Source organism: Lepidochelys kempii, chromosome 26 (assembly GCF_965140265.1).
Source record: "Lepidochelys kempii isolate rLepKem1 chromosome 26, rLepKem1.hap2, whole genome shotgun sequence".
NCBI lineage: Eukaryota > Metazoa > Chordata > Testudines > Cheloniidae > Lepidochelys > Lepidochelys kempii.
This window is the reverse complement of record NC_133281.1, coordinates 11,134,348-11,161,547: the sequence shown is the minus strand read 5'-3', so window position 1 is coordinate 11,161,547 and position 27,200 is coordinate 11,134,348. Positions and strand designations below refer to the sequence as shown.

Sequence of the window (27,200 nt, the reverse complement as noted above, 5' to 3'; positions counted from 1 at the left end):
GTACTTTTTAAGATGCCAATCTATATAGTTCTGCTGGAGGATGCCAGCTGCCATAAAGCGAATTCATTATGCCCTTCATCTGCTCTTCCATAAATCTATAAAAAGTCCAAATTTAAATAGTATGTTGTGTCAAACATTTTGAATGCATTAAGCGATTTTTGACAAGTTCCAGCTGTCCAGCAAGATGAAAAGCCATAATCACAAGAGCAGGCAAAATGAACGTGCTGGATTAATTTTGCGAGTGCATTTGTTTCAACTTCCAAATGACTTGCAGTAGCCTCCGTAGGAATGACTCATGTATATTTGCTCCAGTGTGTCTCTTTCACTTTGATTATTCACTTGCTACTTAAGCACTGTTGGCAACAGTCAGAGCAATGCTATGTGCTAGTCTGCCCAGTTTGCATGGTCATGGAGGGAGTTCCGCAAACCAGGTAAAGCAGCAGATTGGGAATCAGGAGGTACAGTGTCTGTTCCCTTCTCTGCCACTGCCTGGCTTGGTGACCTTGGGCAAGTCCCTTCCTCTGTTGGCCTCATTTACTCTCCCCTTTAAAGTGGGAATAACGATACTCTCTGACCTTGGTAAAACACTTCAGTATCTACTGATAAAAGCACTGTGTAAGTATTAAGTAATAAGAAAAGGAGTACTTGTGGCACCTTAGAGACTAACCAATTTATTTGGTCTTTAAGGTGCCACAAGTCCTCCTTTTCTTTTTGCGAATACAGACTAACACGGCTGCTACTCTGAAACCTGTTATTAAGTAATAACAAGATTATTCTGTAAAAATACTATTACTGGCCACTGGGCTAGAATGTTGGTTTGCCTGAACTTTGCAGGTAAATTTAGTTCTTAGATTCCCATTAAGTAAGGCAAAGGAGCAAATGGGCTTTTGATGTAGATGGCTCTGATTTATGGTTACCTTATGTCTGTCAGACCTATGTAACCATAGCAGTGTCCTGCCTTGGGAATTCCTGTCCATGGTGGTCAGTAGCCCAGTAAAACATTTTTCATTCAAGCAGCTAATTGGAAGCAGTTTATCTTCTATTCATGTTTTTGTTTTGTTTTTCCCCCAACCCAGGCTGACTGATCCCATTCCTCCAATGGAAACATCCATAGCTCCACGTCAGAGGCCTAAAGCAGGACAGACACAACCCAACCCTGGAATTCTGCCTATTCAGCCAGCCCTCACCCCTAGAAAGAGGCCCACAGCCCAAGCAGTCATCCAACCACAAGGTGAGTCGTGGCCGCCTTACAAAATCCACAGAACAGAACCTGAGCATGCTCAGAAACTCCTTGAATTTGCCTAATAAAATTCATTCCAACACTTCAGTCCTATGGCAAAAATTCTGTAGAACCGAGTACAGAGAACCGATAGTCCTACAGAAATTGAACAGGCTTCTAAGGAAGTTTAGTCTCCGAACTAGAGCTAGCTGGTACCTTTTTCAGTGGGGAGGAAAAAAGTGTGTTGTTTTTCTAGCCACCAAAACTTTTTGCAGAACTCTTTGATCCTGGCCAACAGTTTGTAGTTTTTGTTTGGGTTTTTTTTTTTAATGAAATCTTGAAAATACTTTGGTAAAGTTTTTTTTTTTCAATTGACAGTAACATATAAACGCTTTGTGTGTGTGTGTGTGTTTTTGGAAACTTTTTTTTCTTTCAGAGTAACAGCCGTGTTAGTCTGTATTCGCAAAAAGAAAAGGAGTACTTGTGGCACCTTAGAGACTAAGCAATTTATCGGAGCATAAGCTTTCGTGAGCTACAGCTCACTTCATCGGATGCATACTGTGGAAAATGCAGATGATGTTCTTATACATACAAACCTTGAAAAAATGGGTGTTTACCACTACAAAAGGTTTTCTCTCCTCCCACCCCACTCTCCTGCTGGTAATAGCTTATCTAAAGTGATCGCGCTCCTTACAATGTGTATGATAATCAAGTTGGGCCATTTCCAGCACAAATCCAGGCCCCCCCCCACCCACTCTCCTGTTGGTAATAGCTTATCTAAAGTGATCACTCTCCTTAAAACCTGGATTTGTGCTGGAAATGGCCCACCTTGATTATCATACACATTGTAAGGAGGGTGATCACTTTAGATAAGCTATTACCAACAGGAGAGTGGGTTTGTGAGGGGAGAGAAAACCTTCTGTAGTGGTAAACACCCATTTTTTTTCAAGGCTTGTATGTATAAGAATATCTTCTGTATTTTCCACAGTATGCATCCGATGAAGTGAGCTGTAGCTCACGAAAGCTTATGCTCACATAAATTGGTTAGTCTGTAAGGTGTCACAAGTACTCCTTTTTTTTTTTTTTTTTTTTTTTTTCCTTTGTCAAACGGACTTTTTCACAGGAAACTTCCAAAAACCCTAAATTTCCTGTGAAAATCATTGGTGCTGTCTGACCTGCTCTGAGACTCGAGACAGCCTAGCTGAGAACCTATGGATTTTTGGAACCATTCTATAGCCAGGGATACAATTCCCTATTACATCCCCCTGGGATGCTCCTGAAGAACAATAGGATGCTCCCTCTCTTGAGGACTCTTCTCTCAGGGGAGGCCGAGTGTAAACATGATACTGATACTAAACTGGGAGGAGTGGTAGATACGCTGGAGGGGAGGGATAGGATCCAGAAAGACCTAGACAAATTGGAGGATTGGGCCAAAAGAAATCTGATGAGGTTCAATAAGGATAAGTGCAGGGTCCTGCACTTAGGACGGAAGAACCCAATGCACAGCTACAGACTAGGGACCGAATGGCTCGGCAGCAGTTCTGCGGAAAAGGACCTAGGGGTGACAGTGGACGAGAAGCTGGATATGAGTCAGCAGTGTGCCCTTGTTGCCAAGAAGGCCAATGGCATTTTGGGATGTATAAGTAGGGGCACAGCGAGCAGATCGAGGGATGTGATCGTTCCCCTCTATTCGACATTGGTGAGGCCTCATCTGGAGTACTGTGTCCAGTTTTGGGCCCCACACTACAAGAAGGATGTGGATAAATTGGAGAGAGTCCAGCGAAGGGCAACAAAAATGATTAGGGGTCTAGAACACATGACTTATGAGGAGAGGCTGAGGGAGCTGGGATTGTTTAACCTGCAGAAGAGAAGAATGAGGGGGGATTTGATAGCTGCTTTCAACTCCCTGAAAGGGGGTTCCAAAGAGGATGGCTCTAGACTGTTCTCAATGGTAGCAGATGACAGAACGAGGAGTAATGGTCTCAAGTTGCAGTGGGGGAGGTTTAGATTGGATATTAGGAAAAAGTTTTTCCTAAGAGGGTGGTGAAACACTGGAATGCGTTACCTAGGGAGGTGGTAGAATCTCCTTCCTTAGAGGTTTTTAAGGTCAGGCTTGACAAAGCCCTGGCTGGGATGATTTAACTGGGAATTGGTCCTGCTTTGAGCAGGGGGTTGGACTAGATGACCTTCTGGGGTCCCTTCCAACCCTGAGATTCTATGATTCATTGTTCCTGGACCCTGCTGGAGCTCTGCCAGGCAGCAGGACCTTTGCATGCTCTGATCTCTACTTACGTTGTCTTTCCCCTCTTAGTGGCAGGCCCTGCTGCTTTGGGTAGTGGCCAGCCCGCCCTTCCTGCAAGCGTTCAGCAGCCTAAAGCGCCCCCTCCGCAAGCTCAACCACAGCCTGCCCCTCAGCCCCAGCCCAAGCAGCCGCCCGCTCCTCAGCAGACCCCAGTAGCCCCGTCGCCAGTCCCTTCTACTCAGCCGCAGGCCACCCCTCCTCATCAGCAGCAGCTCTTCCTGAAGCAGCAGCTATTGCAGCAGCAACAGCAGATGATGCAAGCCCAGCAGGTAAGCATGGCCGCTTCTCCGTGCGTCCAGCGCCCGTGCTAGGCCACGGTGCCACAAGGTGGCAAGTTCAAATGTCTCCAACCTGTTCTCAGCAGAGGCACAAAAGTGTGAGAGGAACGAGGAGGTTTCTTTCTTCTCTTTTCGATTGTTAGCAGCTGATGACTCAAGGCACTATCAGGGCCTCATTGGGTTGTGCTGTGTAGCTGAGCGGGGAACAGCCCTGAAGAGTTTACAGGCTAAACAGGCAAAGGGTGGGAGGCAGGATGAGGAACAGAGAGGCAAAGTGAGTTGCCCAGGGTGTCCCAGCACTGACAGAGCTGGGGACAGAACCTAGGTCGTCTGCTGCCAAGGCCAGAGCCCTACCCAACAGACGAGGGGAATTCTTAAGTAGGCTGCTTGGAATTAGTGAAGTTGGGACTCTGCCAAAAAAGCGCTGTGATGGTCTTCATGACCTCCAGCGGCAGGACCTTGTCTTGGCCTTACGTGTCACTTTTCCATAGCACGGCGACTGCTAATGCTGCACACTGATTTACTGGTCAATTGATTGCACCATTTTGGGAAAGTCTCTCTTCCAACTAGAGAGATGAGGTACGTGAGGGAATATCTTTTATTGGACCAACTTCCACTGGTGAGAGAGAGACAACTTTCAAGCCACACACAGCTCGTCTTCTGGTCTGTGTTAAGCACCATGCAAGCTCAAAAGCGTGTCTGTCTCTCTCTCTCTCTCTCTCTCTCTCTCTCTCTCTCTCTCTCTCTCACAAACAGAGGTTGGTCCACTAAAAGAGATGACCTCGCCCACCTTGTGTCTCTAACTTCCTGGGACCAACGCGGCTATAACATCACTGCATACAACAGTGGAAGATCTTTCTCCGCCAGTCACCCACTTCCGTAACTAGCCAGAAAAAGTTCACCAATAATTCACCGAACAAATCGCATTAGTCCATCTGAACAGTGGGGTGTTTTGATGTACAATTGCTGTCATTCGACCCAGCATGAGAAAAGCACCCATCCGTTGACTCAAGGCTGCTGCTTGCAATCTAAGCAGCTACCGATGGAGTGTTATAGTCCCGTTGGCTTGTCCTTTGGCCAAGCGATATGTGTTTAATTCTACTCTCATACTCTGTGACAAAGTAGCTGTAATTACCCGTGCTATAGACACAGTACGTTTAATGTCAAATGGGGCCCAGTGCAGGTGCAAAACTCCCCATTCAAGACCGGGCCTGACTGCTAAACAGGGGAAGGGATGTTTATGCTGAATATGTCTATACAGCAACTAAACACTTGCAACTGGCCTGTGCTAGCCAAGTCAGGCTAGCAGGGTTGTTTCAGTGCTATGTAGACTTTGGGGCTAGAGCCCAAGCTCTGGGACCCTGCAAGGTGGGTCCAAGTCCAAGCATCGTGAGCCTGAGTCGGCTGGCACAGGCCCGCTGCAGGCTTTCCTTTGCTGTGTAAGTGTACCCAATGTAACCTCCGTATAAGCCTAACGCCTGATTGACACGTGGTCGAGGGAAGCCTTTCTTAAACTTGAACAGGTGGGTGTGTTGACTCAGGGTCCTGCCATGAAGATACCCGCCAGACAAGGAAAGAGGAGACCTTCATCTCTTTAACATTTGATAAAGGTGGGAAGGAATAGAAAAGGTTTCTACGTTTTAGGGCACAACTCCAGTTTCCTAGTAGCCCTTCGCAGACGGCCTCGAAGTCGTCATGGCTTGTTTTTATTTCCCCAATTACCGTGGCTCTCCATGTCTGTCACGGCCCTGCAGTACCCAGTGATGCCACAGCCAGCGGTGTCGCCGTTTCCAGTGATCCAGCAGGGGGCGCCGGCGCAGCAGCAACTGATGCAGAACTTTTACCAGCAGCAGCTGATCGCCCAGCAGGCAGCCATGCAGCAGAAGACGGCGGTCGCGGCGGCTCCACCAAAGCAACAGGCTCCAATGCCGCCCCAGCCGCAGGCTGCAGCCCAGCCCGCACCTGGGCAGGAGCAAGTGGTAAGAACCAGCCAGGCCTTGAAAGCGGCAGAGAAGGGAGTGAGTGGTGGGGAGGGGGAGGACTGAAAGTGCAGTGTAAGTGCTCCTCCCTGGAGGAACGCTAAGCGCTTCCCGGGCCCAGACCCAGCTCGCGACCTGCCTGGCTAGTTGAGTGGGGGACGTAATCCCGGTTCTGTGTCCCCCAGGATTCAGCCCAGAGGGGTGAGGGAATAAGGCATTCTCAGGAGGCCTCCAACTCCAGTACTTGGTACCAAGCTCTAGCTGTGGGAGCCCGTCTTGCTGCTTCTAAGGTGCTTTCCAAGAGACAGGTTTTGTTTGGGCTTTTCCCGACCAGAGGGTGCTGGATTCTCTGTGGAAACTGCCTCCTGGGTGTGCTGAAGTTTAGAGCAGTGTAGGTTGAGCTGAGAGAAGGGAGGAGAATAACTTTCCCTCTCTCGTACAGAATAGACTTAACCTGCATTAAGTGTCCCTGAATACATATGGCAAAGCTGCTCAACCCTGCATGAGAGGCATCACATGCTTGTCACTGATGTGGGAGGGGGGTGGAACTGCAGCACAGAGATCGATACTGCAAGTCAGGAGAGGAAAGAGGGCCCAGTGAGGAGGGCACAAACCTGGGACTTGGGAACCTGAGTTCAGTTCCTTGCCCAAGTCGCAGAGAGTGTCGGTGGCACAGCAAATCACTGAAGCTTTCTGTGCCACAGTTTCCCCCTCTGTACGGTAGGGGTAATTGCACGGCCCTGCTTCACAGGAGGGTGTGAGGATACTGTCGTTACAACTTTGTGAGGTAAACCGCTATGACAGCAGGGGGGGGTTACTATCTGAGATTAGAGCAGAGCGCAGGATTCCTGACTCTTAGCCCCTTGCTCTGAAAATTTGGTTGAACAATGTGCCTCATGAGGAGCCGGCGAAGGGTTTTCCCTACAAGGTCGTCGAGACATGTTTATGCAGAGGTAATGCTAACGTATGGCATAAAACTGATGTGTTCTCTCCTGGAGTGGGCTGACCAAGGTCAGTGGGTAGCGCTGTCCCCCGCAAAATGTGCCAGCATTCGTCTCTGAAGCAAAGATTGTCAAAAGTGACTAGAATTGAGTGCCCAAACGGATGCTTTAGGGACATGGGTGTGGGGGTGTTTTTTGTTCTTGTATTCTCCCCAGGGGGCAGGTGCTAAACACTCCCTGAAAATCAGTCCATTTTAAGGAGTCGTAGATTGCTAGATTCCAAGGCAGGAAGGCACCATTGTGATCATCTAGTAAACACGGGCCATGAACTTGGGCATCTGCCAACAGAAGCATCCAAAATCAGGAGTCTCTGCTCTAGGAATTCTTTTGGGGCGTTCTCTGGCCTACATTATACAGGCGGTCAGACTAGATCACAGTGGTCCCTTCTGGCCTTTTTATCTATGAATGATTCCACTCCTCTTAGAGGAGTAAATTCCTGAGACTTATTAAAGAGCCTTTCTGAAGGTGCCTGGAGATCCTTTGACACAATTCAATTACGTGAAAATCTTAACTTTAATAAAACAATCCAGTGTGAAAATTCCCCCCATCCCCCAAAAGGCTAAATACACAGCAGTTCCCATTCCTACAGCAACCAGGAAAAAGCATTAAGTGTCTCATTTTAAAAATGAGCAGTGAGACGACATCTCTCCGTAGCTGGCTCTTTTGGCAGAGAATGCCAGGCGTGGCCCTGACAAGGCCTTTTCATGTTGCATAAAGTTTTTTGATATTACGAGCCATGTATGTTTCTGCCGAGATTTCAGTACAGCCCTTCCCTCCCTGAGTACACTGTTTTACTGTACGTACAGAGAACGACATAAGGTGGGTGCATTGGAAATGGTCAAGACCAACCCATTTCTCACTAGTGCAATTCGAGGCTTAAAATGAAGCAGGTGAAGGAAAAGATTGCTCTTGATTGCCTTCCACATGTGACCCTGCAGCAATCAAACTCCATGCTGGGTGTGCGTGGTGTGTGTTCCAGAGGAACAGAGGGAAATGTCTCTTTCCTGGTTTGAAGATGGACCAAGATGCTGCTGCATACTGGAGCAGAGGCAGAACAGAAATGCCCAGACTTGGGGAATAAAATAGACAGACTTCCCATCTCTTTCCACACTCCAGTTTTTTCCCTTTTTAAAATGGGGATTGAGCTACAGCTGGATCGTGAAGTCACGCTTGGCAGGCTGACTTAGAAACCAAGTGGTGACAAATCGGACGATTATTTAACACCACAGTCTTTTTAGTGGGTGTACATGTATATGTATCTCGCAGGAGTGAGGCGGTCAGAAAACGAAACTACTTCTCTGAAACCTTTTGAAGTTCTCATTTCAAAGGCTTCAGAATGGACCCATCCTGTCTTCAATTTTTGTATCGAAAACATTAGGGACTGGCATTACACCCTTGAACCTCCCTATGCAGTTCCTTCCCCTCTGGCTGTTAAGACCTTTCACACACTTTGTTACCCCACTCCCTCCTGTCCAGCCCTTCCTTGTTCCTTGGTCAAGCTCTGTGTACTCTGGTTATGTTTAATAGTGTTGGTTCCCACAGCTGAAGGACAGTTTTGTGTCATGCTGGCTATGTCCTGTATCCCCCCCACTGTCTGAGCCACAGAAGATAAGAGCTCGCCTCTGCTACCAGCTAATCGAGTTGTTCCTTTAACTCAAGTGCTCGGCTGTGGGTTTCCGTGTTGGAGGTTCTGGGTTCTATACTCACTGACAACCTGGGGATGGGGGCTTGAAACATGTGGCTGGTTTGTGTTTTGGAAGAAATTTTGTATCCTGAGCTGTGAAGAAACTATTACATCCAAGGTTTCTGTGGAAATCCCATTAAATCCATGGGGCTCCAGCCCCTGTTTAAACAGCTAGCACTCACAGATATTTTGCTCCTTAATCCTGTTCCCGCTACAACCTCTAACCCGTCCGCCCAGCCGACAAGACTTTTGGCCTCTCTGGTGAGAATTTTTCTGCCCTGGTTGTGAACCGTTATGCCTCGTTATGTGGTGGCTGCCATTTCTCTTTTAGCAGCACACGCTGAATCCATCTTCCCTCCCAGAGCACCAGCGCAGCTAAGGAAAGTGTTGTCACTTGTGATTATGGTTAAATGGGACCGTAATACTGTAGGTCAGTGAGGCTCTTTGAGTTTTCCCCTATTCTGTTGTGCTGTGTGAGGTCAGGGCCCTGGACTACAGTAATGCTTCAAACACAGCCATTGTTCGTGGAGGAGTAGCTTGTACATTTGCTTCCCTTCCTAGAAGCAGGCCCCGATAAGACAACAGCAAAAGCCTCAAACAACACCGCCTTCAGCTGTCCAGGGGCAAAAGCTGGGCTCCCTCACCCCTCCCTCCTCCCCCAAGACTCAGCGTGCGGGACACAGGAGGATTCTGAGCGACGTGACGCACAGCGCGGTTTTCGGGGTCCCGGTCAGCAAATCTACCCAGCTCCTGCAGGCGGCTGCTGCTGAGGCCAGTCTCAACAAGTCCAAGTAGGTGGCTGTTAATTTTGTGATTTGGGGGGGGGGAGATTCTGGGCATTCCATTCAACAGTTGGACAAACAGCAAGTGAGATTGAGTCAGCCCATCTGGGAACCTCAGTTTCGTACGTCCCGCCCCTACCATGCCCCAAAGCCTCTTCCTTGCCCAGAGAAGGAGAAAATCCCAACTGCTTCGGCTCTCTCGATGTGCCAAGCAAACTGGGACCCCTGCCCCCGATGGACTACGCGGTGGGCAAGAAGGTTATCAGTAGCTTCTGGATCTTGCTTTGCATGGGACCCCAGCAATCCTTTGACCGACATTATGAACACGGCGCGTGCAGCAAAGAATCTGCTCTGTTTCATCCGTACCATCAAACCTGTAAAATCTGGAGGCTGCCACATAGCGTGTTGGATACAGTTTTTTATTGCATGTTACAATACAGCATTTCGACAGGGTTCCCTAAGGAAGCGACGTTTGCCTTTTGAGTTATAATTTTTGGTTGAGCCCCCCCATCCTGCAAACCCAGACAAAAATAGACGCATGCAAAAGTATACTTGATAGCCTACTCATAAACCTAACAAAGACCTTAACGCTGCTTTAATTTACCTACATCTGGAAGTTTCAAATACACAGATACTAACTGACTGATAAAGCCAAGGTTTCTTCAGCAGCGGGCCAGGCTGCACTGTTAGGGCAGGGCCAATTACTGCCCCCCGCCTCGGGTTTTCAGGGTGGGGGAGGGCATGTGCAATGGTCTCTGGGGGCCGAACCGGGGCACGGAGGCTGCTGGGAGTGGAAATCTGCCTGGCTGTGGCAGATGTTGGTGCTGGCCCACTGAGGTGAGTCAGGGATGGAGGTGGCCGTGTGGGGCTGGCACAAGCTTCCTGGCATTGCTGCGGGCCCCCCAAATGTTCCTCCGTGCCCCCCATGGTTTGAAAACCTCTGCTCTAAGAGCACAGGGGCCCTAATACGTGTCTGTCTGTCTCCCCGGTGTGAGTAGTACACTAGGCACTGCACGGGCAGGTCAGACGAACCCAGTCCCTGCATCACTGAACTCTAAATAGAACAGTGTAGGTGCAAGCCCTGGAGTCCATGGGAGTGCTTGGCTCCCACCGTTTTGTTTACTCTGTTGTTTGCCCGTCTTCCCCAACCCCTCACCGCCAGCGCCCACGGTGCAGCTGTCGGATTAATGCCCTGTTGTTCCCTCCCACCCCTTGTTTTGTGGTCTCTCAGCTATTTCCAGGATACCAGATTAATGCCGGTTCTTATGAAGGTTGTCAAGGACCTGGCTGTGACTTGGGTTGGGGGACGGGCATAGTGTGAGTTAAAAGGAAAAGCAACTCGGGCAAAAAGTTCATGGATGTTACGGCCAGAAGGAACCATTATGATCATCTGGGCTGACCACCTCCATTGCAGGGAGTCAGAGTTTAAGGCCGGAAGGGAGGACTAGGTCCTCTAGCTGATCTTCTGTATGTCTCAGGCCACCAATACCATTCAGCACCTGCTCACTAAACCCACCGATGGAAACAAGACCGTTAGGAGACTAAACTATTATGTGCCACAGACAGAGAATAGGCGGGATTAAGGTGCACCAATGCTCAAGGCCCCTCAATGGCAGGAAAATGATTAAATGGGATGTACCCAGATGCTGGAGGAGAAGTCAAGAGGCCCCTAAGATCACTGCCGATTTGACCTGGGGGGAAATTTCTTCCCCGACCCCATACATGATTATCAGTGAGACCCTGAGCAAGTGAGCGAGAACCAGCCAGCTGACACTTGAGACAGAGAATGCTCTGTGCCACCGCAGAGCCTGGACCCATCTCGCCCAGTGTCCCATCTCCAGCCGTGGCCATCTCTGATGCTGCATAGGAAGGAGATCAAAAAATTTCCCAGAACACATGGGAGGGGCGGGCAGGGAAAATCCCTTCCTGGCCGCTGCTGGTGGCTGACTGAAGCATGTGCTTTAATAACAAGACATAAACTGGAAGTGAGCCCCAAGGTTGTTGAGCCCCACCACCTACCATCTCAAGCAACCCCTTCATCCAGTTGTGCTCAGAAAATTTCCTGTTGACTTGCCTGGTTACTAACATCCATGTTTTGGTTGGGGGGGATGCTTCTAGGTCTGCATCCACAACACCATCCGGCTCCCCTAGGACCTCGCAGCAGAATGTCTACAACCCACCGGACGTCTCCACGTGGAACCCGTTCGATGACGATAACTTCTCCAAACTCACGGCGGAGGAGCTGCTGAACAAGGACTTTGCAAAACTGAGTGACGGTGAGTTTACCAGAGAGCTTCGGCGTCCGCTAGCGACTGGCGTTGCTCCCTTCTGGACCTGGAAAAGCGGGAATGGCATAACGGTGGGGAGATGACAGTAGCTAGAGGCTTCTGAAATGCTCCAGTTACAGAGAGCTCTCGTGAGCATGAGAACCCGCAGAACTAACCTGTTAACATTGTGCATCCAGTATCTTTGTCTCTTACTGGGCATGTGACCTCCTACACAAGCCCTCCAGGATGCAGTGTTCGTCTGCCACCCCAGTCACCTCTGCTCATGCCTTCCTCTCAGTGAGGTCAGGGAGATGAGTCAAGGCCTCAGGTAGTGCTCCCTGTGAGTAAGGATGGTAGGCTCTGGCCCTGATGAGCCTACCACGGTATAGCCATTACATTGCTGCATACAGATCTGCAGCCCACAGATGAAGCTACATGGCTTCATGTGCAAATGATGGCTTGCAAGCAGTATGAGTAAATGTTCTGCCGTGGCATTTTTAAAGCTGTTTTAAGTTTATAAAAGTAGATCAGCTTCAAAATGGGAGCCAGCGACCGTCAAGCGTAACCCGACATTCTGGAATTTCAGGTAAACCTCCAGAAAAGCTTGGTAGCTCCACAGAGAACTTGATTCCAGGCTTTCAGCCAGCTCCATCGACAACACAGGCAGATGCTTTCACTTCCTCTTCCTTTACAGCCGGATCAGGTAAGCACGTGAGCGTACCCTGAAAGGGCCTCCTTTCGAGATAATACCAGTGGTCGGTGGCTTTTCTGCAGCCCCCCGGAGGCCCAGATCCATTCGACTGACCTTGTTTCTTCAGACTGTCGCCTCTTTGGGCATCTCAGTAGCAAATACAGGACAGACGTGATACCTTGAGTGAAAAAGGAGGGCAGGAGGGACGCATGTACTAAGGCATGCCCTGTGATGGAAGACCTTAGCCTGGGAAACTTGTTTAGTTCATCTCAGTTGGCTAATGGACACAATGAATGGACACCGTGAGGTAGCTCTTCGGGGAAGTTAGACACCGAATAGACTCCTTAAAGTCCATAGGAAAGTCGGAGCCTCTCCCTACTAGCCATCATGGATCATACAGTAGCTGTTCTATACTCAAAGACGTAGTCTGGAACGGTTGGGGTCAGGGGAATTTGTTGGTCAAAACTTGCCTGACTCCTTGAGAGAAATCCGACAGATGTGCCAGGTGATTCCACTTTGAGTGGCTATGATGGGATATAGAACCCTAGAAATACAGGGCTGGAAGGGACCTCAAGAGGCGATCTAGTCCGTCCCCTCCGTGCTGAGGCAGGACTAAATCTACCTATATCATCCCTGAGGGGTGTTTGCCTAACCCTGCCCTTAAAAACCTCCAATGACTGAGATTCCACAACCTCCCATGGTAACCCGTTGCATTGCTTTCATATACGCTATAGAAAGGATGTGGGCAACTTGGAGAGAGAGTCCAGCGGAGGGCAACGAAAATTATCAGGGGGCTGGCGCACATGACCTACGAGGAGAGGCTGGGGGAACTGGTCTTATTTAGTCTGCAGAAGAGAAGAGTGAGGGGGGATTTGATAGCAGCCTTCAACTTCCTGAAGGAGGGGTTCCAAAGAGGATGGAACTCGGCTGTTCTCTGTGGTGGCAGATGACAGAACAAGAAGCAACGATCTCAAGTTGGGGAGGTCTTAGTTGGATATTAGGAAACCATTATTTCACTAGGAGGGTGGTGAAGCACGCCGAACCAGACCGTACCAGCTTGCTTTCACCTCTGCTTCCAACCCTAATCTTCTATGATACTTCTAGTTAGGTTAGATATTAGGAAAATCTTTCTTTTTTAGATCTCCCTTGCTGCAAATTAAGCCTACCCACAGTGGACATGGATAACAATTGATCACTGTCCTCTTTCTGAAAACCTATTACATATTTGAAGACCTATTCTCCTCCCCCACCTCCCCGCCCCACACCAGTCTTCTCTTGTCTAGACTGTCAAGGAGGCAAGGCTGACGCCATCATTCTGCCATGGGATGAAGGGAAAAATGCTGATTGCACTTAGCAAAGATAAAGAAAAGTATGTGGGCAGGGAACACCTTTCCCTGCCGCAGAGAAGGAGCGCACGGTTGCTTAAGTACAGTATGTAATCTACGTGGTGGATGCAGAAAGTGGGAACTGACGGTATGAGCATGGATTCCACAGATCAGCAATTCTTAGGACCTCGTCCTGCAACCACATCTGGGTGCGTAGAGCCTGGTGTGGAGCACCGCTGGGTTCCGTGCGGGCGCCCAAATGGCAGCTGTTGCAGGATCAGGGCCTCGTTAAAATTTGGTTTCTCTTGCTCTCAAGTAAAACCCAACCCAGTTTCTTCAAGCTCAGAAATCTCTGGCTGGATGCTACTGCATGTCTTGTCACTTTTTTTTTCAGCCATGGGGGCACCTGGAAAATACCCACAGCAACCCAAAACAAAATGTTTATCTCAGCATTTCAGCCCCCTGCCCCCCCCCCCCTCAACCCCAGCCTCCGCACTGACCTTTTTACCATTTAAAAACTGGATTTGTTGAATTAAAACTTCCCCAGGGGTCAGCAAGCTTCCAGGAGAGCAGGCAGTCATTCTGCATCGTAAATTAGCTGTGAGCATGTGTAATGTGCTAATCCGAGAACCGGGCTATGGGGCTGGGTCAGATTTTAGATCACCCTAGAATCTTAATTACTCAGAAGGAGAAAACGAAGAAATCCATTTTAAGATGACTTCTAAATATAAGTGGAACTTAGAGAAGCTTACAATAGAGCTCAGTAGCTTTGCAGTGGCTTGTACCTGCTAGCTAGAGAGCTGTGGAAGCTTTAGTGAGTTAACGTTCCCTAGCCACTCGACACAATATGGGTCAGATTTGCTGCTGGTGTCCATTCCATCAGTGTCGCTGCATCGACTTTAACAGAGATACCAATTGAGGTGCTGGTCCTCTATGTTTATTATTTAAATGCCCTAGCACACATCCGATAAGGCCTTGTCATTCCAGGTACAAAGTGTCCTTAATTCCCATTGGGCCACAAGTTTCTAGACCTATTTCCCATAACGCTGTAGCTTGCTCAGCCCTCTGAACGCAAGTATGAGTGGAATATTCTCCCACCTTGAAGGGTTGGGAGGTGTTGGCTCAACGTTTTCTCTACAGCAGTGGTTCCAACTGTGGTCCACCGCTTGTGCAGGGAAAGCCCCTGGCGCGCCGGGCTGGTTTGTTTACATGCCGCGTCCGCAGGTTCAGCCGATCGCGGCTCCCACTGACTGCGGTTTGCCGCTCCAGGACAATGGGGGCTGCAGGAAGGGCGGCCAGCACATCCCTCGGCCCGCGCCGCTTCCCGCAGTCCCCATTGGCCTGGAGCGACGAATCACGGTCAGTGGGAGCTGCGATTGGCCGAACCTGCGGACGCGCCAGGTAAACAAACTGGCCCGGCGTGCCAGGGGCTTTCCTTGAACAAGTGGTGGACCACGGTTGAGAATCTACAGCATTGGAAATTCTTTGCTGAAAAGTGTTATGAACAAGCTTAGTATTAATATTACAAGAGGAAGCAGGGTCTTGTGGGTAAGGCACTGAACAGGGACTCAGGAGACCTTGGTTTAATTCCCCTCTCTGCTGCTGCGCAGATATTGGGCGATTTTTTCTTTCTTTACTTCATTTCCTCCATCAGTACAACTTGGATAATAACTTCCCTTCTCCCACCTTTTCGTCTTCTAGCTACACAACGTAAGCTCTTGAGGAGAGAAACTCTCCTCAATTTGTACAGCCCTGATCTGGGCTACTACAATACAAATAAATAACTGGCATTGTTCTGTGGATCTCTTTGGCTTTTGTGCTCTATAAGGTTTCCTACCTCATAGACTCTTCCCTGCACTAAGATCTGTTTTGTTTGGGGCATGCCTCACAGAAGTTTTTGTTGGTGCTTCCTCAGGGATTGGAAACTTCCATCTCTTCTCCTCCTTCTTTCCTCTTAAGTGTGCGCGAAGGAGGGAGTGCTAGTGAATTGGCTTGCGTTTGTCAGCACGTCTGTACTGAGAGGTACATGATGCCTAATAGGGTGGATTCTGGGGCGGGAGCAGTCAGGTTCAATGGTTTTGGCACTGGATTGGGGTTCAGCAGAGTAGGGTTCTATTCCTAGCTCCGATGCTGGGTGACCTTGGGCAAGTCGCTTCATCGCTCTGTGCCTCAGTTTCCCCACCTGTGAAATGGGAATAATAGCTCTTTTGTAAAGCACTTCGAGATGTATGAATTAAAAGCGCAATGGATCTGCTCCATGGAGGTCTTATTACTAACTTTTTCCATAATCAAATAAGCTGGTTTCCCCAGACCTGGTTTTAAATCTGTTAAGATCGATCTGTGTCTCAGTGCTGCACCTTCTCTGCTTGACATTTTTTGCCTTTTCTTTCTCTCTCTCCTCTTGTTTCTTGCTGCCTCTCCAGCTGAAAAAACAAAAGACATTCTGAGTCTGGACACTAGCCCTCCACTTCTGGCTATGCCTGATCCTTTCATTCCTCTTCAGTTATCCGACACACCAGGTAACCAGAACAGAATGTGGTGTTTAATATAAATATTTGTCACTTTCAGATTTATGCCTTGGGAAGCTTGAAAATGGGGGCAGATATCAAAAGCCTGCAGGATGTATTGAATGACAGATGCTCCTCACCTTTTGGAAATTGGCCCTGCTGGGTGGGTGTAGGTGTTGGGGGATGGATATACAATGGAGTAGTGATTCCTGATTCAATTCTTGGGTGCTATTGAGATATTACTACTACTAACAGAATTTTTCTCTATAATGTACGTAAGGGTTCAGTGTATACAATAATTTAAAGAATACTCGGGTATTTAGTCATACTTTCTAAGGCTATTTTAGATCAGTCTCGGACTTCTAGGTATTAAACTTAGAACCTTCGCCACGAGACGGTTGATTCCTTTTGGCTCGTTGGTTAGCACTAGTTCTGCTGTACAAATGTGCCCCTTGGTCGCTGTGTAACCCACTGGTCAGTCTGGATTCTAGATCCCCGTCTCTGCCCAACCCACAGAGGATGTGAGGCTGCAGTGCCCAACTACAGACCCTGGCCCTACAGCTCAAGCTGTGGCAGCTCATGCTTTTGGGTCACTTTCAGGGCTTAAATTTTGGGCCATGCAACCTTAATGCAGCAACAGAAATAGATACTTTCCCAAATCCTGCCTCCCCTAAATGAGCGCACGTCAAGAGTTGATACCCCATTCTATTAGGGGATCCCCTTGCGTTTTCCTTTTTTTCCAAATGCTATTGGAAGCATTTTGCTTTCTTGGCCTGTCAGCCTGAAGCAGTGGCAAAACTCCCTGCCCAGTACGCACAACACAAATGGCAGGGGCTAGCATGCTGAGCCAGCTCTTTTTCATATTGCGTATTGAATTTCCGTGCAGCAAGCAGCATTGGTAGACTTGGCTCCAGGCAGCTCTTAAGCCTCTTTATAGAAACCATTACGAGGAAATTGCCTTCCAACCCTGCCCTTGGGTGACGATAATCAGAGGAGGTAGTTTCTGATCTGTTGGATTGTGCTAGCCCCATATATGGCAAATATTTAAAGCTACAGCCCACACCTGCCTTCACTAATCCATTGCATGCACGTATGAAGTTATAGGTGTAAGTGTTTGCAGGATGCATGCTCCGGTCTGCAGCTGGTGCTCAAGCTCCTGGAACAGTTACCTTCCGACGGCAGGTTTCAGAGTAACAGCCGTGTTAGTCTGTATTCGCAAAAATAAAAGGAGGACTTGTGGCACCTTAGAGACTAACCAATTTATTTGAGCATAAGCTTTCATGAGCTACAGCTCACTTCATCGGATGCATGAGGGCAGTGACTTCTTCTCTCTGACTTAGATGGCAAATGTGCCCAGGTCACATGTTTCTGGAATTTTTTTTTCTAACCGCTTCTGGCACACACTCGTCCTGCGATTTGAAAATGGAGATGGCTGCCCGTGTCTCTAAAGTCAGCAGTGAAGAGAATTCTGGAATTGAACTTGGCTGATAACTTCCACCGATCCATCAGGCAGGACATGCCTTGCTTGCTCTCCCATACCTGTATTGCCTCTGCAGTACTTCCTGCAAACACACGTCTGCTAAGTAAGCATAGGTGGCTCAGGCACGAGGGGAGTGGATACATCTAGTTGGTAGACAACCGTTTTATAGAGTCCCTTTTGCCCAGAAGAGCCAGACTTGCGCTACCTGTAGGCATCTGTTTGTGTATAAATCTCTTTAAATGTGCATGGACAAATTGCTTTAGAAACTCCTTATTTGACTGTAAGAGATTCTGGTTACATACTTTGTACTGTGTTCGTTTAACTTCTCTGGTGAGGGTCAGTTGCAGAGCACAGCCACTTGATAAATATTTGCTTTAAATTAATGTCTGCTAAATTTTTTTCCAAAAGGGGTGGGAAGGAGGGAGAGTACAAGAAGTATTGGCCAGCTGTAGAATATTTGTTTTAACCACCTTGCTTCCTTGGCCCGTCAGTCGATTTTGGTCAGAGGCCTTCGGCACTAAAAGCATGAGCCTCTACCATTGGTGCTGCAGGAATAACACTCTTAGGGTCTGTCTTCACTACAGACTTCGCTGCTTCTTCAGATGTTGCCCCTAATCCCCCTCCCATTCACACCACAAACTCTCTCCCCTGAGTTGGGTGGTGCTTTAAACCCAAACTAGCTGGCCAGGCTGATGTGTCTACACTGTATCTGGGAATGAGCGTCCCAGCCCAAGTCCACAGATTTGTGTTGGTGGGGCTCATGTTGTGTACACCTTTGTGGCTTGGGTCTGGGGGTGGGGAGGGCTTGACAACACCAGCCCAAGCCATGACGACATCTCAATATTTATGTAGCTATTCTAAGTGTGCTAGCCCGAGTTTGTGGACCTGGGCTGGGAGCTCTGCTCCCAGATGCAGTGTAGACATAGCCGCTGAGGGTTAGAGTCTGGGTCCTGCTTTCACGTGGGCTGGAATGAGCGCACTTTGCAGTGAGGATGTAGGCTAAGCTGCTTGAGTCCTTATAGTCTCCCAACGCTTTCCTGCAATTTTTCTGTGTTCCCGGAAGGACAGACCAGTTCTCCCACAATTCACTGGGAAAGAATCCCAGAGTGGCTCAGCTCAGTGACACGCACGCACGCAGCAACAGGGAGGATCCAGTAAATCAAGTAGGGCTTTACAGCGCAGCTGCTCCCACCTGGGCTCGGTTAACTCGGATTCTGATCACCTGAGTTAACCCTGCGGTGAAGAGAGAGCCTTAGACAGCCAATATAATGTACTCTTATCTTCTCTCACAGATCAGCCCCCGAGATAAACAGTCTCCTAGTGGCAGGGTTTTGTTTTCATTTCAATAACTTAACATTAAGAATGTTACCTCAAATTAGGAATAGTTCTAGGGAAAATGGGGAACTGTGTCCAATGGAGAAACTGAGATAAAAACTAAGCAACAGTCCAGTGGAAATTGGATTTGCTTTAACACATCCCTTTTTATTCTGCGCAATCACTAATGGAAATGTAACTGGTAAGAGAGGCTGGCAAGCGAGGTATAAAAATAAGCAAAACATCTGTTAAAATACTGGAAAATGAAATATTCATGCCGAAAACGTTTTTCTTTGTGCCTGTGTCGGGAAGTGAGCCAAGTTTTTCTTAATAAGCTTATTCTAGGCTTCACTGCTGATTAATCATAATGGAGCGGTTGATCAGAATGCTAATTTTTCTGCTGCGTGTGGCTGTTCGATTCCTATCAGTACAAATCTAGCTTACAGTGAACAAGTAGCCACTGTATTATTGGAAGTGAATTTTTGCACAAGAGAGTCTGGAAGCCATAAATTAAACTGAGTTATGGAACTTGAAGGCAGATTTTGCTTCGTTTGGGGAAAAAAGAAAAAATCCTCTTATGCAATAACCTTACATCGTTTTTTTTACATGTGACCTGTATATACAGTTTGAGTTTATGCATCTTTCTCTTTTGCTAACAGTCAGTTCCAAAACAGCCCTTGAGACTCGCTTTCACAAAGTACTTATGCACATGCTTGATTTTAAGCATGTGAACAATCAAGTTCTTTGCTGAATAGGGACAAACTTCTGGGCAGGCTTTAAATGTAAGCACCTGAATGGGGGCCTTAGTTCCGTAGTCACACAATATTCAGGCATATTGGCATGTTTACCCATATCTTTACTGAAGGCACAAAACCAGATGTACAAGCATTTATGAACATGTGAAATAGGAGGCTACTGAAGTATTTCTCCAAATTTTGTTGGTTTGTTGTTTTCCCCTTTCTGTCTAGTTTCCCCCCTCCCCTGCAATTTTGGCACTGAAAAAAGGGTAAGAGGGGAGTGCTGGCATGTGAGGGGAAACAGGAACTGATATAAAATGGAAACTGAAGACTTTTGGGGTTTCTTGTTTGTCATCAAAAGAATGAAAAAATTCCAAGGGAACAAAATGGGGTTTTTTTGTTTGTTTGTTTGTTTTTTAAGGCTACTTTTCATTGCAAGGGAGGGCAGTGGTTTGAACAAAACATTTTGACCGATCGCAGTGATTGGTGTAAGAGATTCAATGTCTCCGGTCACACTGATCCAATCCAAGCTACAGTAATTCAGGACTGAAATACACAGTTACCTGGTTATCAGTGGTCTCTTGCGGGCATGAATGGGACTAAAAATTTAGGCAGGGTAATTGTTAGTCACAGGCATGGGTTGAATCAAATTTCTCCTCCAAAATTAATTTACCACCCCCTGCCATGCTGTACTGGCAGGGATCCTGGCTTATTTTCTCCTTCCTCTGTGGAGTTGAATGATCTGTTAGGGTCAGGTCAGTGGTTACAGTAGATTGAAACAAGAGGGAGAGTTCCCAAGGAACAGTCCAGGTGGAGAGAGCAGGGATAGCATACCTGTGCTTACAGAAGAGAAGGGGAAGCTGCACTTCCCTCCTCCCCCCCCCCCCCCCCCAATTATTCTATGCCTGGTTGACTTCTTAGGACTCCAGGATAGTGGGCATTGATGGACCTCAGCCTTTATCTTCCATCACTGTGCCCCTCTTAAGTACCCTCTATCCTGGGAATAGAAGAGAACTGTCCATCCATGAAGGATAATGTGTCTGTCTGCATAGCTTTAATTTCATACAATAACTCCCCCCTGCCCCCCAAATGACACCAAACCAAATTCTGCCCTTAGATACATATTTATAGTAATGCCTACAGGCCTCAACTGCTACCAGGGTTCTGTTATACCAGGTACTATAGAAGACCTAGTAGGAGAGAGTCCCTGCCCCAAAGAGCTTACAGTCTAAATAGGCAAGAGTGGTAGGGGAAAAGTAGGCAGAGAGAGAATACATGTGCCATCTGTGTCCATGAGCAGAATGGATCCTCAATCTTAATTAAGATTCCCATATGGCCCAACAAGTAGTGTTGCTTTTTCAAGAGAAATTACCTATTGTACATCTCTTGGAGGCTTACAACTAACTTTCAAATAAGCAGGCAGGCTCTCTTCCCTGACTTTATTTTCTTATCCCAAGAGGTGCGTCAAAGCAACAGTATCACCGTGGCGATCAGCACTGTTCGGAGACGATACAGCTAGCTAGCAGCTGAATAGCAGTTGCGTACTGCCAACCCCAGTGTGGGGAAAAATCCAGAGTTGCGCACACCCATGCACAAAATCAGGATTGGCTTTAAAATCATGAGCTTTTTAAACAATAACAAATGTTGGGTTCTTCTTATTTGCTCTCTAGGTTTTGAACCTTGAGTTGAGAGACGTGCAATGACAAGACTCCCAGGAGCTTGAAAAAATGCCAAGAATCGTGAGACTTGCTAGAGTTGGCAAACCTGGAGCCAAAAGCATAGGGAGCAGCCTTTCAAAGCTGCTTAAAGCCTTATCTAAACACAGGTGTGGTAGTGGTACGAGAAGGGAGTACAACCACCCTAGTTTGGGCAGTTACTCTTGTATAAAGATGCTTTCTATTGGTACAGCTTATTTTCCCCCTTCCTCTATGGGAATAGGCTGTATTGATGTAAAGCACCTTCATACTGGTGTAAGCGCATCTACACTGCGGTTGTACCAGTGTAACTATTCTAGTAGAGAAATTGCGCTCCCACCCGACATAGTTTATATTAGTACAAACCCTGTGTAGGTCAGGCTTAAGGGACTTGGCTGCTCAGTTCTCATTAAAAGCTTAGTGACCTGTACTAAGCCCCCTAGGAGACTGAAAAAACCCACCTTCCATAGCTAAGGACCCGCTTCCTATTTATTACACATCACTCTGCTAATTTCTTACAACATAAAATCTTTTTTAAAAAAAAAAAAATCACTGAATTTCTCTTTTTTTTTTTTTTTTTGTTCTGTAATATATATTCAGGTCTGCAGAAACTCCATGAAGAGCATTAAAGTCCAGGCCCATCCTTTGATTAGTCAGAGCCTTCTGAGGCTGAAGCATCAGAAGTTTTCCTTTCATCTTTAATACTTGATTGATCAATAGGAAGAAATCTTCCTGAGTGACTACTCTACATATACTTCAGTTATTCCCTCACCCTCACCCCGCAGTGTCACAGTTGACTTGGCAGGATTTTTACCACCTTGTTTTTCTTTCTCAGTTGACACCGGAAGGAAAGGTCTGTGCTCTATTGAATTGTATTTCGTTTTGCTTTTTCTCCATGGTACAAGAGTGAGTAACGTTCCTGTAGCGTGCAGTGCCCGGCTGTAGAGATTTTGGCTTTGAGATGTTGCAGCCTGATTGTTCAGAGTGGTATTGAACTATCGTGGACCATAGTAGAGAAGTGTGGTGCGGTTTGGTTTGGTTTTTCTTCCTTCCCTGCTTAATTTGAAAGTCTCTTAGGAATCCTCCTTTACTCTCTTCCTAATGGACTGCTCTGCTTAAAGGCCCATCAGCCCCTCTAATTCCTAGGGCTTTGTAACCACACTCTTTAAACTCACTGCTTGGCCAGGACATTCCAGGGTCATAGTACCAAACATGGATGCAATTTACGAGCCTGAAAAATATTTTGCCTTCAGCAGTTGCAGATGGGGAAAATCCCTGATTCATGCCAATGGACTAACTGCAGACCTGAAGTACCCGATTTGCATTCATGTGATAGGATATGGATTTGGGGACACAGGCCAAATTAGGTGTGCTTAACCGCTAACACCGTTCGCTTGTCAGTTCGAGTTGTGCAGTTGTTCAAGGATATACTTAATAGATCACACGTCAGTGCTAGAACCTGAGAAGTGAAAACTGGCACAGATGGACTGTAGCATGTTAGCTACACTAGTGCAAGCTGTGTTGGAAAGATCCCCATTAAATTTTCAGCTACGCTATAAAAACCTGAATTTAACATAGAGCTTGCGATAATGAGCCTTGATTCTGTAACACAAATTTCAGTGACTTCAGTTTTCGCATTAAACTTGCTATTATTCATGTAACGTAACTTACCTTTTTAGTCCCTTAGTATAAGAATATGTTTAACTAAACCTTTAGAACAAACATTTTAGTTATTTTTTAAAGTTTCATCAGATTTTAAATAGATTTCCCCCCTCTTATGTTTCACAGATTTAGGGGCAGATTTTTCCAAAGCACAGATGGCAGAGATAATAAACTCCCTCTGAAAGTCAGCAGGAGTTGGGTGCCTGACTGCTGTTTTGTAGCTTTGAAAATCTCTCCCTTATTTATCTTCTAGGAGAAGATTTTATTGTTTAGGAGAATAACAGATCTGTCAAATAGCCTAAAGAAAACTGGGGTTATAGAATCCATCCCATGCAATATAATGGAAGATGCAGCTAGCACTAAGCATTGTGTGTTTTTGTGTTTGGCAATTGATTTGTCACATCACACGTGGAACCCAAGACATATATGGAAGGCTTGATGATGAGGATGAAATTTGCTTACCCAAGAAGCAGCCGCCTTAATTTATGTGGAAGACCGTGTGTACTTTGGCTACCGTGTTGATACAGATAATGGAATGGGGCCCTGAGATCTCCATCGTAACTTTTTCCCCACAAATGCTGCTTCATGCACAATGGTCTTTTCAATTTCAGCTTAGTTATCTGACAACGCTGGTCTCTGCTCCGACCAATAAGTGACCTCAGTTCCGCTCCAGTGAAGTAACTTTCCTGACTGACATAAAAACTAGCATTTAGCTTGAATTATTTTATTCCTTGGACGGAGAGCAGCTCAGTATAACTAGAGAGGCTAAAAGAGCAGGGAGCTCTGCCTTTCGAGGCACACCTACTCTTGAACTGCAGCTGCCTAAGATCAGTGCATGGGAAGTAGTCTAGGCTAAAACATTTCCTTCTGTTACGGTGTTTTTCTTTGGCGTCTGTGGTCAAAAATGCATGCTGGTGAAGTTACTCTGAAGAGTTTGAATTCACGAACCGTTTTGTGCCGAGTGATCTTGATGTCAAGAAGCTAAGTTTGTGGTTTATTCATAAGCATGTTTTAAAGAAACTGCCCTAATCTAACTGTCTGAGAGAAGCACCTCTTTAATATAGCAGCGCTTCCCGCTGCTTAGAGCGGAACCATAGATCAGTGTACACAGGGGTCACTGAGCACTTTCTAAGCAGCCCTCACTCTGTCCCCAAGCTGCAGGTATTGGCTTTCACCGGTACTATTACCATGCTTTATCTCACAATCCTTACGTTTAGGACCGAGTACAACATAAAATAGAAACTCTGGGTGGGGCTGTTCAAATGCACCCATGTGCTTGAAAGCTACTGAGTCACTTGGGAGCTTTTGAAAAATCTCCCTCTGTATAGATTTTCAATTAGAACAAACAGGACACTGCAATCACTGCAGTCCTGGTGAACTTCCTTTCCCTGCTCCCTACCCTGTATGTGTTTTGTCTAGCTCAGATTGTTAGCTGTATTCTGAAGGGATGTAGTCCTCTTTAAAAGCGTGTCCAGTGCTAAGTTCTTATGACTGCTAAGTGACCATGCTGACCGTTAAAAGTTGGCAATGAAAGAAACAGGAAATTAAAAACAGGCAACAAATTATGGCAAAGAACCACTGAAGTTTCTCATCAAATTTACATGGAAAATTTTAAAACCGGATGGGGCTGTGGAGAAGATGGGGATAGGGAAAGGTGGTTTTGTTTTTTTTTCATTGAAAAAACCCCAGTTTTTGTTTGAAAAATGTTGTCCGGCTCTCTCCAACTCCAAGCGTTCTCTCAGGAGACAGCTACCCAGTGTCTAGAAACTCACCAACACTCTCATCCCACAATAATCCACAGAAGATGTTGCAGTGAGTCAGTTTGTGATTGCATGTCTGATAAAATTATTGCCATATGGCTGACCAGAGAGAGAGCCTTTTGCATGTGAAGATTAAATGGATGATCCCTTTTGAGGTCAGGGGGCGGAAATGAAGGAGGAACACATTTCACTAAAGAAACATGAGGGTGGAGCAGAGATGCATGTAAGAGGTCGGGGTGGTGATGAAGGAGAATGGTTTCAAACAATCAAGGTTGCTTTCAGAAAGTTTGGGTGTCCAACTAGAGACCCTCTGCAAAGGGCTGAGTTTCAGAGGGCAGAGGTTCAAATCTTCTGGAATCAGGCCCCGGGAAGGCAGGTCTCAAATATGAATAACTAAAATTACAGATCTATTTTTAAAAGTACCAAACTTCATAATTTTTTTTAACTCTTGTGCTCTGTAAGGCTTGTACGGTGATTAAGAAAATGAGCCGAATTTTATGGGGAATGTAAAAGCTAAAATGAGAAATGGGGCCCAAACCAAACTCCTGAATCGGAACACCACAAAAGGGGCCTGATCCATAATTCTCCACAGTTGTGTGTGCCAGGTTGATTTCTAGGTAAATGCAACTGAAGCCAGCTTTACTGTCTGCCCATGCTAACCAGTTACCGTAGCCCTGCCTCTGGCAGTTGCCAAAACGCAATATTATTCAGCAGTGGAAATAATAGGCATGCCATTGCCGAGAACTCGACGTCAGATTTAAAATTTATTTGGTATCTGGAAAAAAAATTATTGGTGACTGGACAGCTGTATAAACCAACGTTAGATCTGTGAGCCTTGGCTTTGTAGTGTTTTTAATAATTTTATTTAGCTACCTAAGGCATTTGTGTATGCAGTTCTCGTAATAATTAATGGAAATAGTATGCCTAACTCCCTTGGGTGGGTTTGAAGATCTGTGTCCTTTTTTCTTTTTATATGACGATTCTAATATAACCAAATACCTTTCTAATATAGGAACAGTTAGGGGAGCTTTAAACTGTTTCACAGTTCATGGGTTTATAGTTTTTTCTTTTTCTTTTTTTATGCTTGGTTTTTAAGACTTGGTTTGTGGGGTGGTTTTTTTTGTTTGTTTGTTATGGTGACTTTCTGGAGGCGACAACCTGGTATTCGAGAGCAAGGTGGTGGGGGTTAGAACACCTGCTCTTCCACTGAATTGTTGTGTGACCTTGGTCACTTAGGGCCCTGAGTTCAGTGAAGTACTTAAGCACATGCTTACATACTCACTGAATTAGGGCCTTAACCTCTGTAGGTGTCCCTTTAGCTAGAAGTAAAATGGATCAGTTAGATACTTCTGTGAAGTGCTTTGAGATCCTTGTTTGGAGGGCGCTGTATAAGTTTCACCTGTGTAGAGCCATGCTAGTATGAACCAACAGAGTGTAATGTGAGATGATTGGTTCCTCAGATGAGCAGCTGTTTAACGTCTTTGCTTTTATTTCCCTTTTTTGCTTTTTCTGCTTCCTTTCTTCCTTTTCTGCTTAACCCAGAAAAACTGATTGAGGGTCTTAAATCTCCTGAGACTGCGCTTCTGCTCCCTGATATCCTGCCTCTAGCTGACCCCTTCGGTTGCACCTCTGATGCTGTGAATGGTAAAATAACAAACTGTAATTTGTGTGGCATGTTCTGCTCCTGCCCGTTCACACGACAACTGCGCATGTTTATGCTGCTGGGCTAGGGTAGGTGAGAGGTAGGCCTGCAGCCATCACAAAACACACCTTGCTTAGAAGAGTAGGTGCAAAGGGCCGAATTTGCCTCTCAAGGCACCGTGCCCCTTGACTCCAGGGGGAGTCACAGCTGAATAGCTCAGCACTGCTTTAAACTCTTGAGGTTTACCCTATTGTCCTCAATAATGTGGCAGAGCTGTGACCAGTGTGGTGTTTGGGGAGGGGGTTCTTTGAGCCCCGTGTAGAGGGAGGATGGTGTGCTGGGTGAGGGGAATGGATGTAGGGACGCTATCGAAGATGGGTGGTTAGGGAACTAGCCTTGGATTCGGGAGATCTGCGTTCAAGTCCCTGCCCTGCCACAGAGTTTTGTGACCTAGGGCAAGTCACTTAGCCTCTCTGGGTCTCAGTTTCCCATCTGTAATATGAGACTAATACCACTGCCCTACTTCAAGGAGCATGGGAGAATAAATACATTTAAAGATTGAGAGGCACTCGGATACTTAGGTGTTTGTATGTCCCCTATTACTAAAGAGCGATGGAATTTTAATGATGTTTTCTTTGCAAAAACTGAAGACTAATAAGGCTCTGGGTTATTCATGAGTGGTCTGTTTCAGTGATTTGCTGTTATCCTAACCTGAGTATAAAATCAAGCTGCCACATTCCTGCCAGCGTAGCTGACCTATGTATTAAAGAGATATTTATAGATTCTGACAACTGCCTTCTCAGCTTCTACCTGTGCTGTATTTGGAAAACTAACTTCTCCCTTCTCTCCGCTCTGATCGCGGGTGCATTCTGTAAG

General features: G+C 46.7%; 1 protein-coding gene across 13 annotated transcripts in view; it reads left to right on the top strand.

The window, feature by feature from the left end:
• The window catches only part of AAK1 (AP2 associated kinase 1), a 126,158-nt gene that overhangs the window by 76,249 nt on the left and 22,709 nt on the right, over positions 1-27,200 (top strand). For 4 of the 13 annotated variants that reach the window (XM_073325202.1, XM_073325203.1, XM_073325208.1 and 1 more), the window contains 7 exons: positions 1,077-1,231; positions 3,531-3,790; positions 5,554-5,778; positions 9,025-9,254; positions 11,364-11,521; positions 12,099-12,215; positions 15,952-16,047. In XM_073325202.1, coding sequence (XP_073181303.1) covers positions 1,077-1,231; positions 3,531-3,790; positions 5,554-5,778; positions 9,025-9,254; positions 11,364-11,521; positions 12,099-12,215; positions 15,952-16,047 — 1,241 coding nt within the window. Of the gene's footprint in view, positions 1-1,076; positions 1,232-3,530; positions 3,791-5,553; positions 5,779-9,024; positions 9,255-11,363; positions 11,522-12,098; positions 12,216-15,951; positions 16,048-21,860; positions 22,056-26,224; positions 26,327-27,200 lie in introns of those variants that run through there. The other 9 variants (XM_073325215.1, XM_073325211.1, XM_073325209.1 and 6 more) reach the window with 6 other exon arrangements.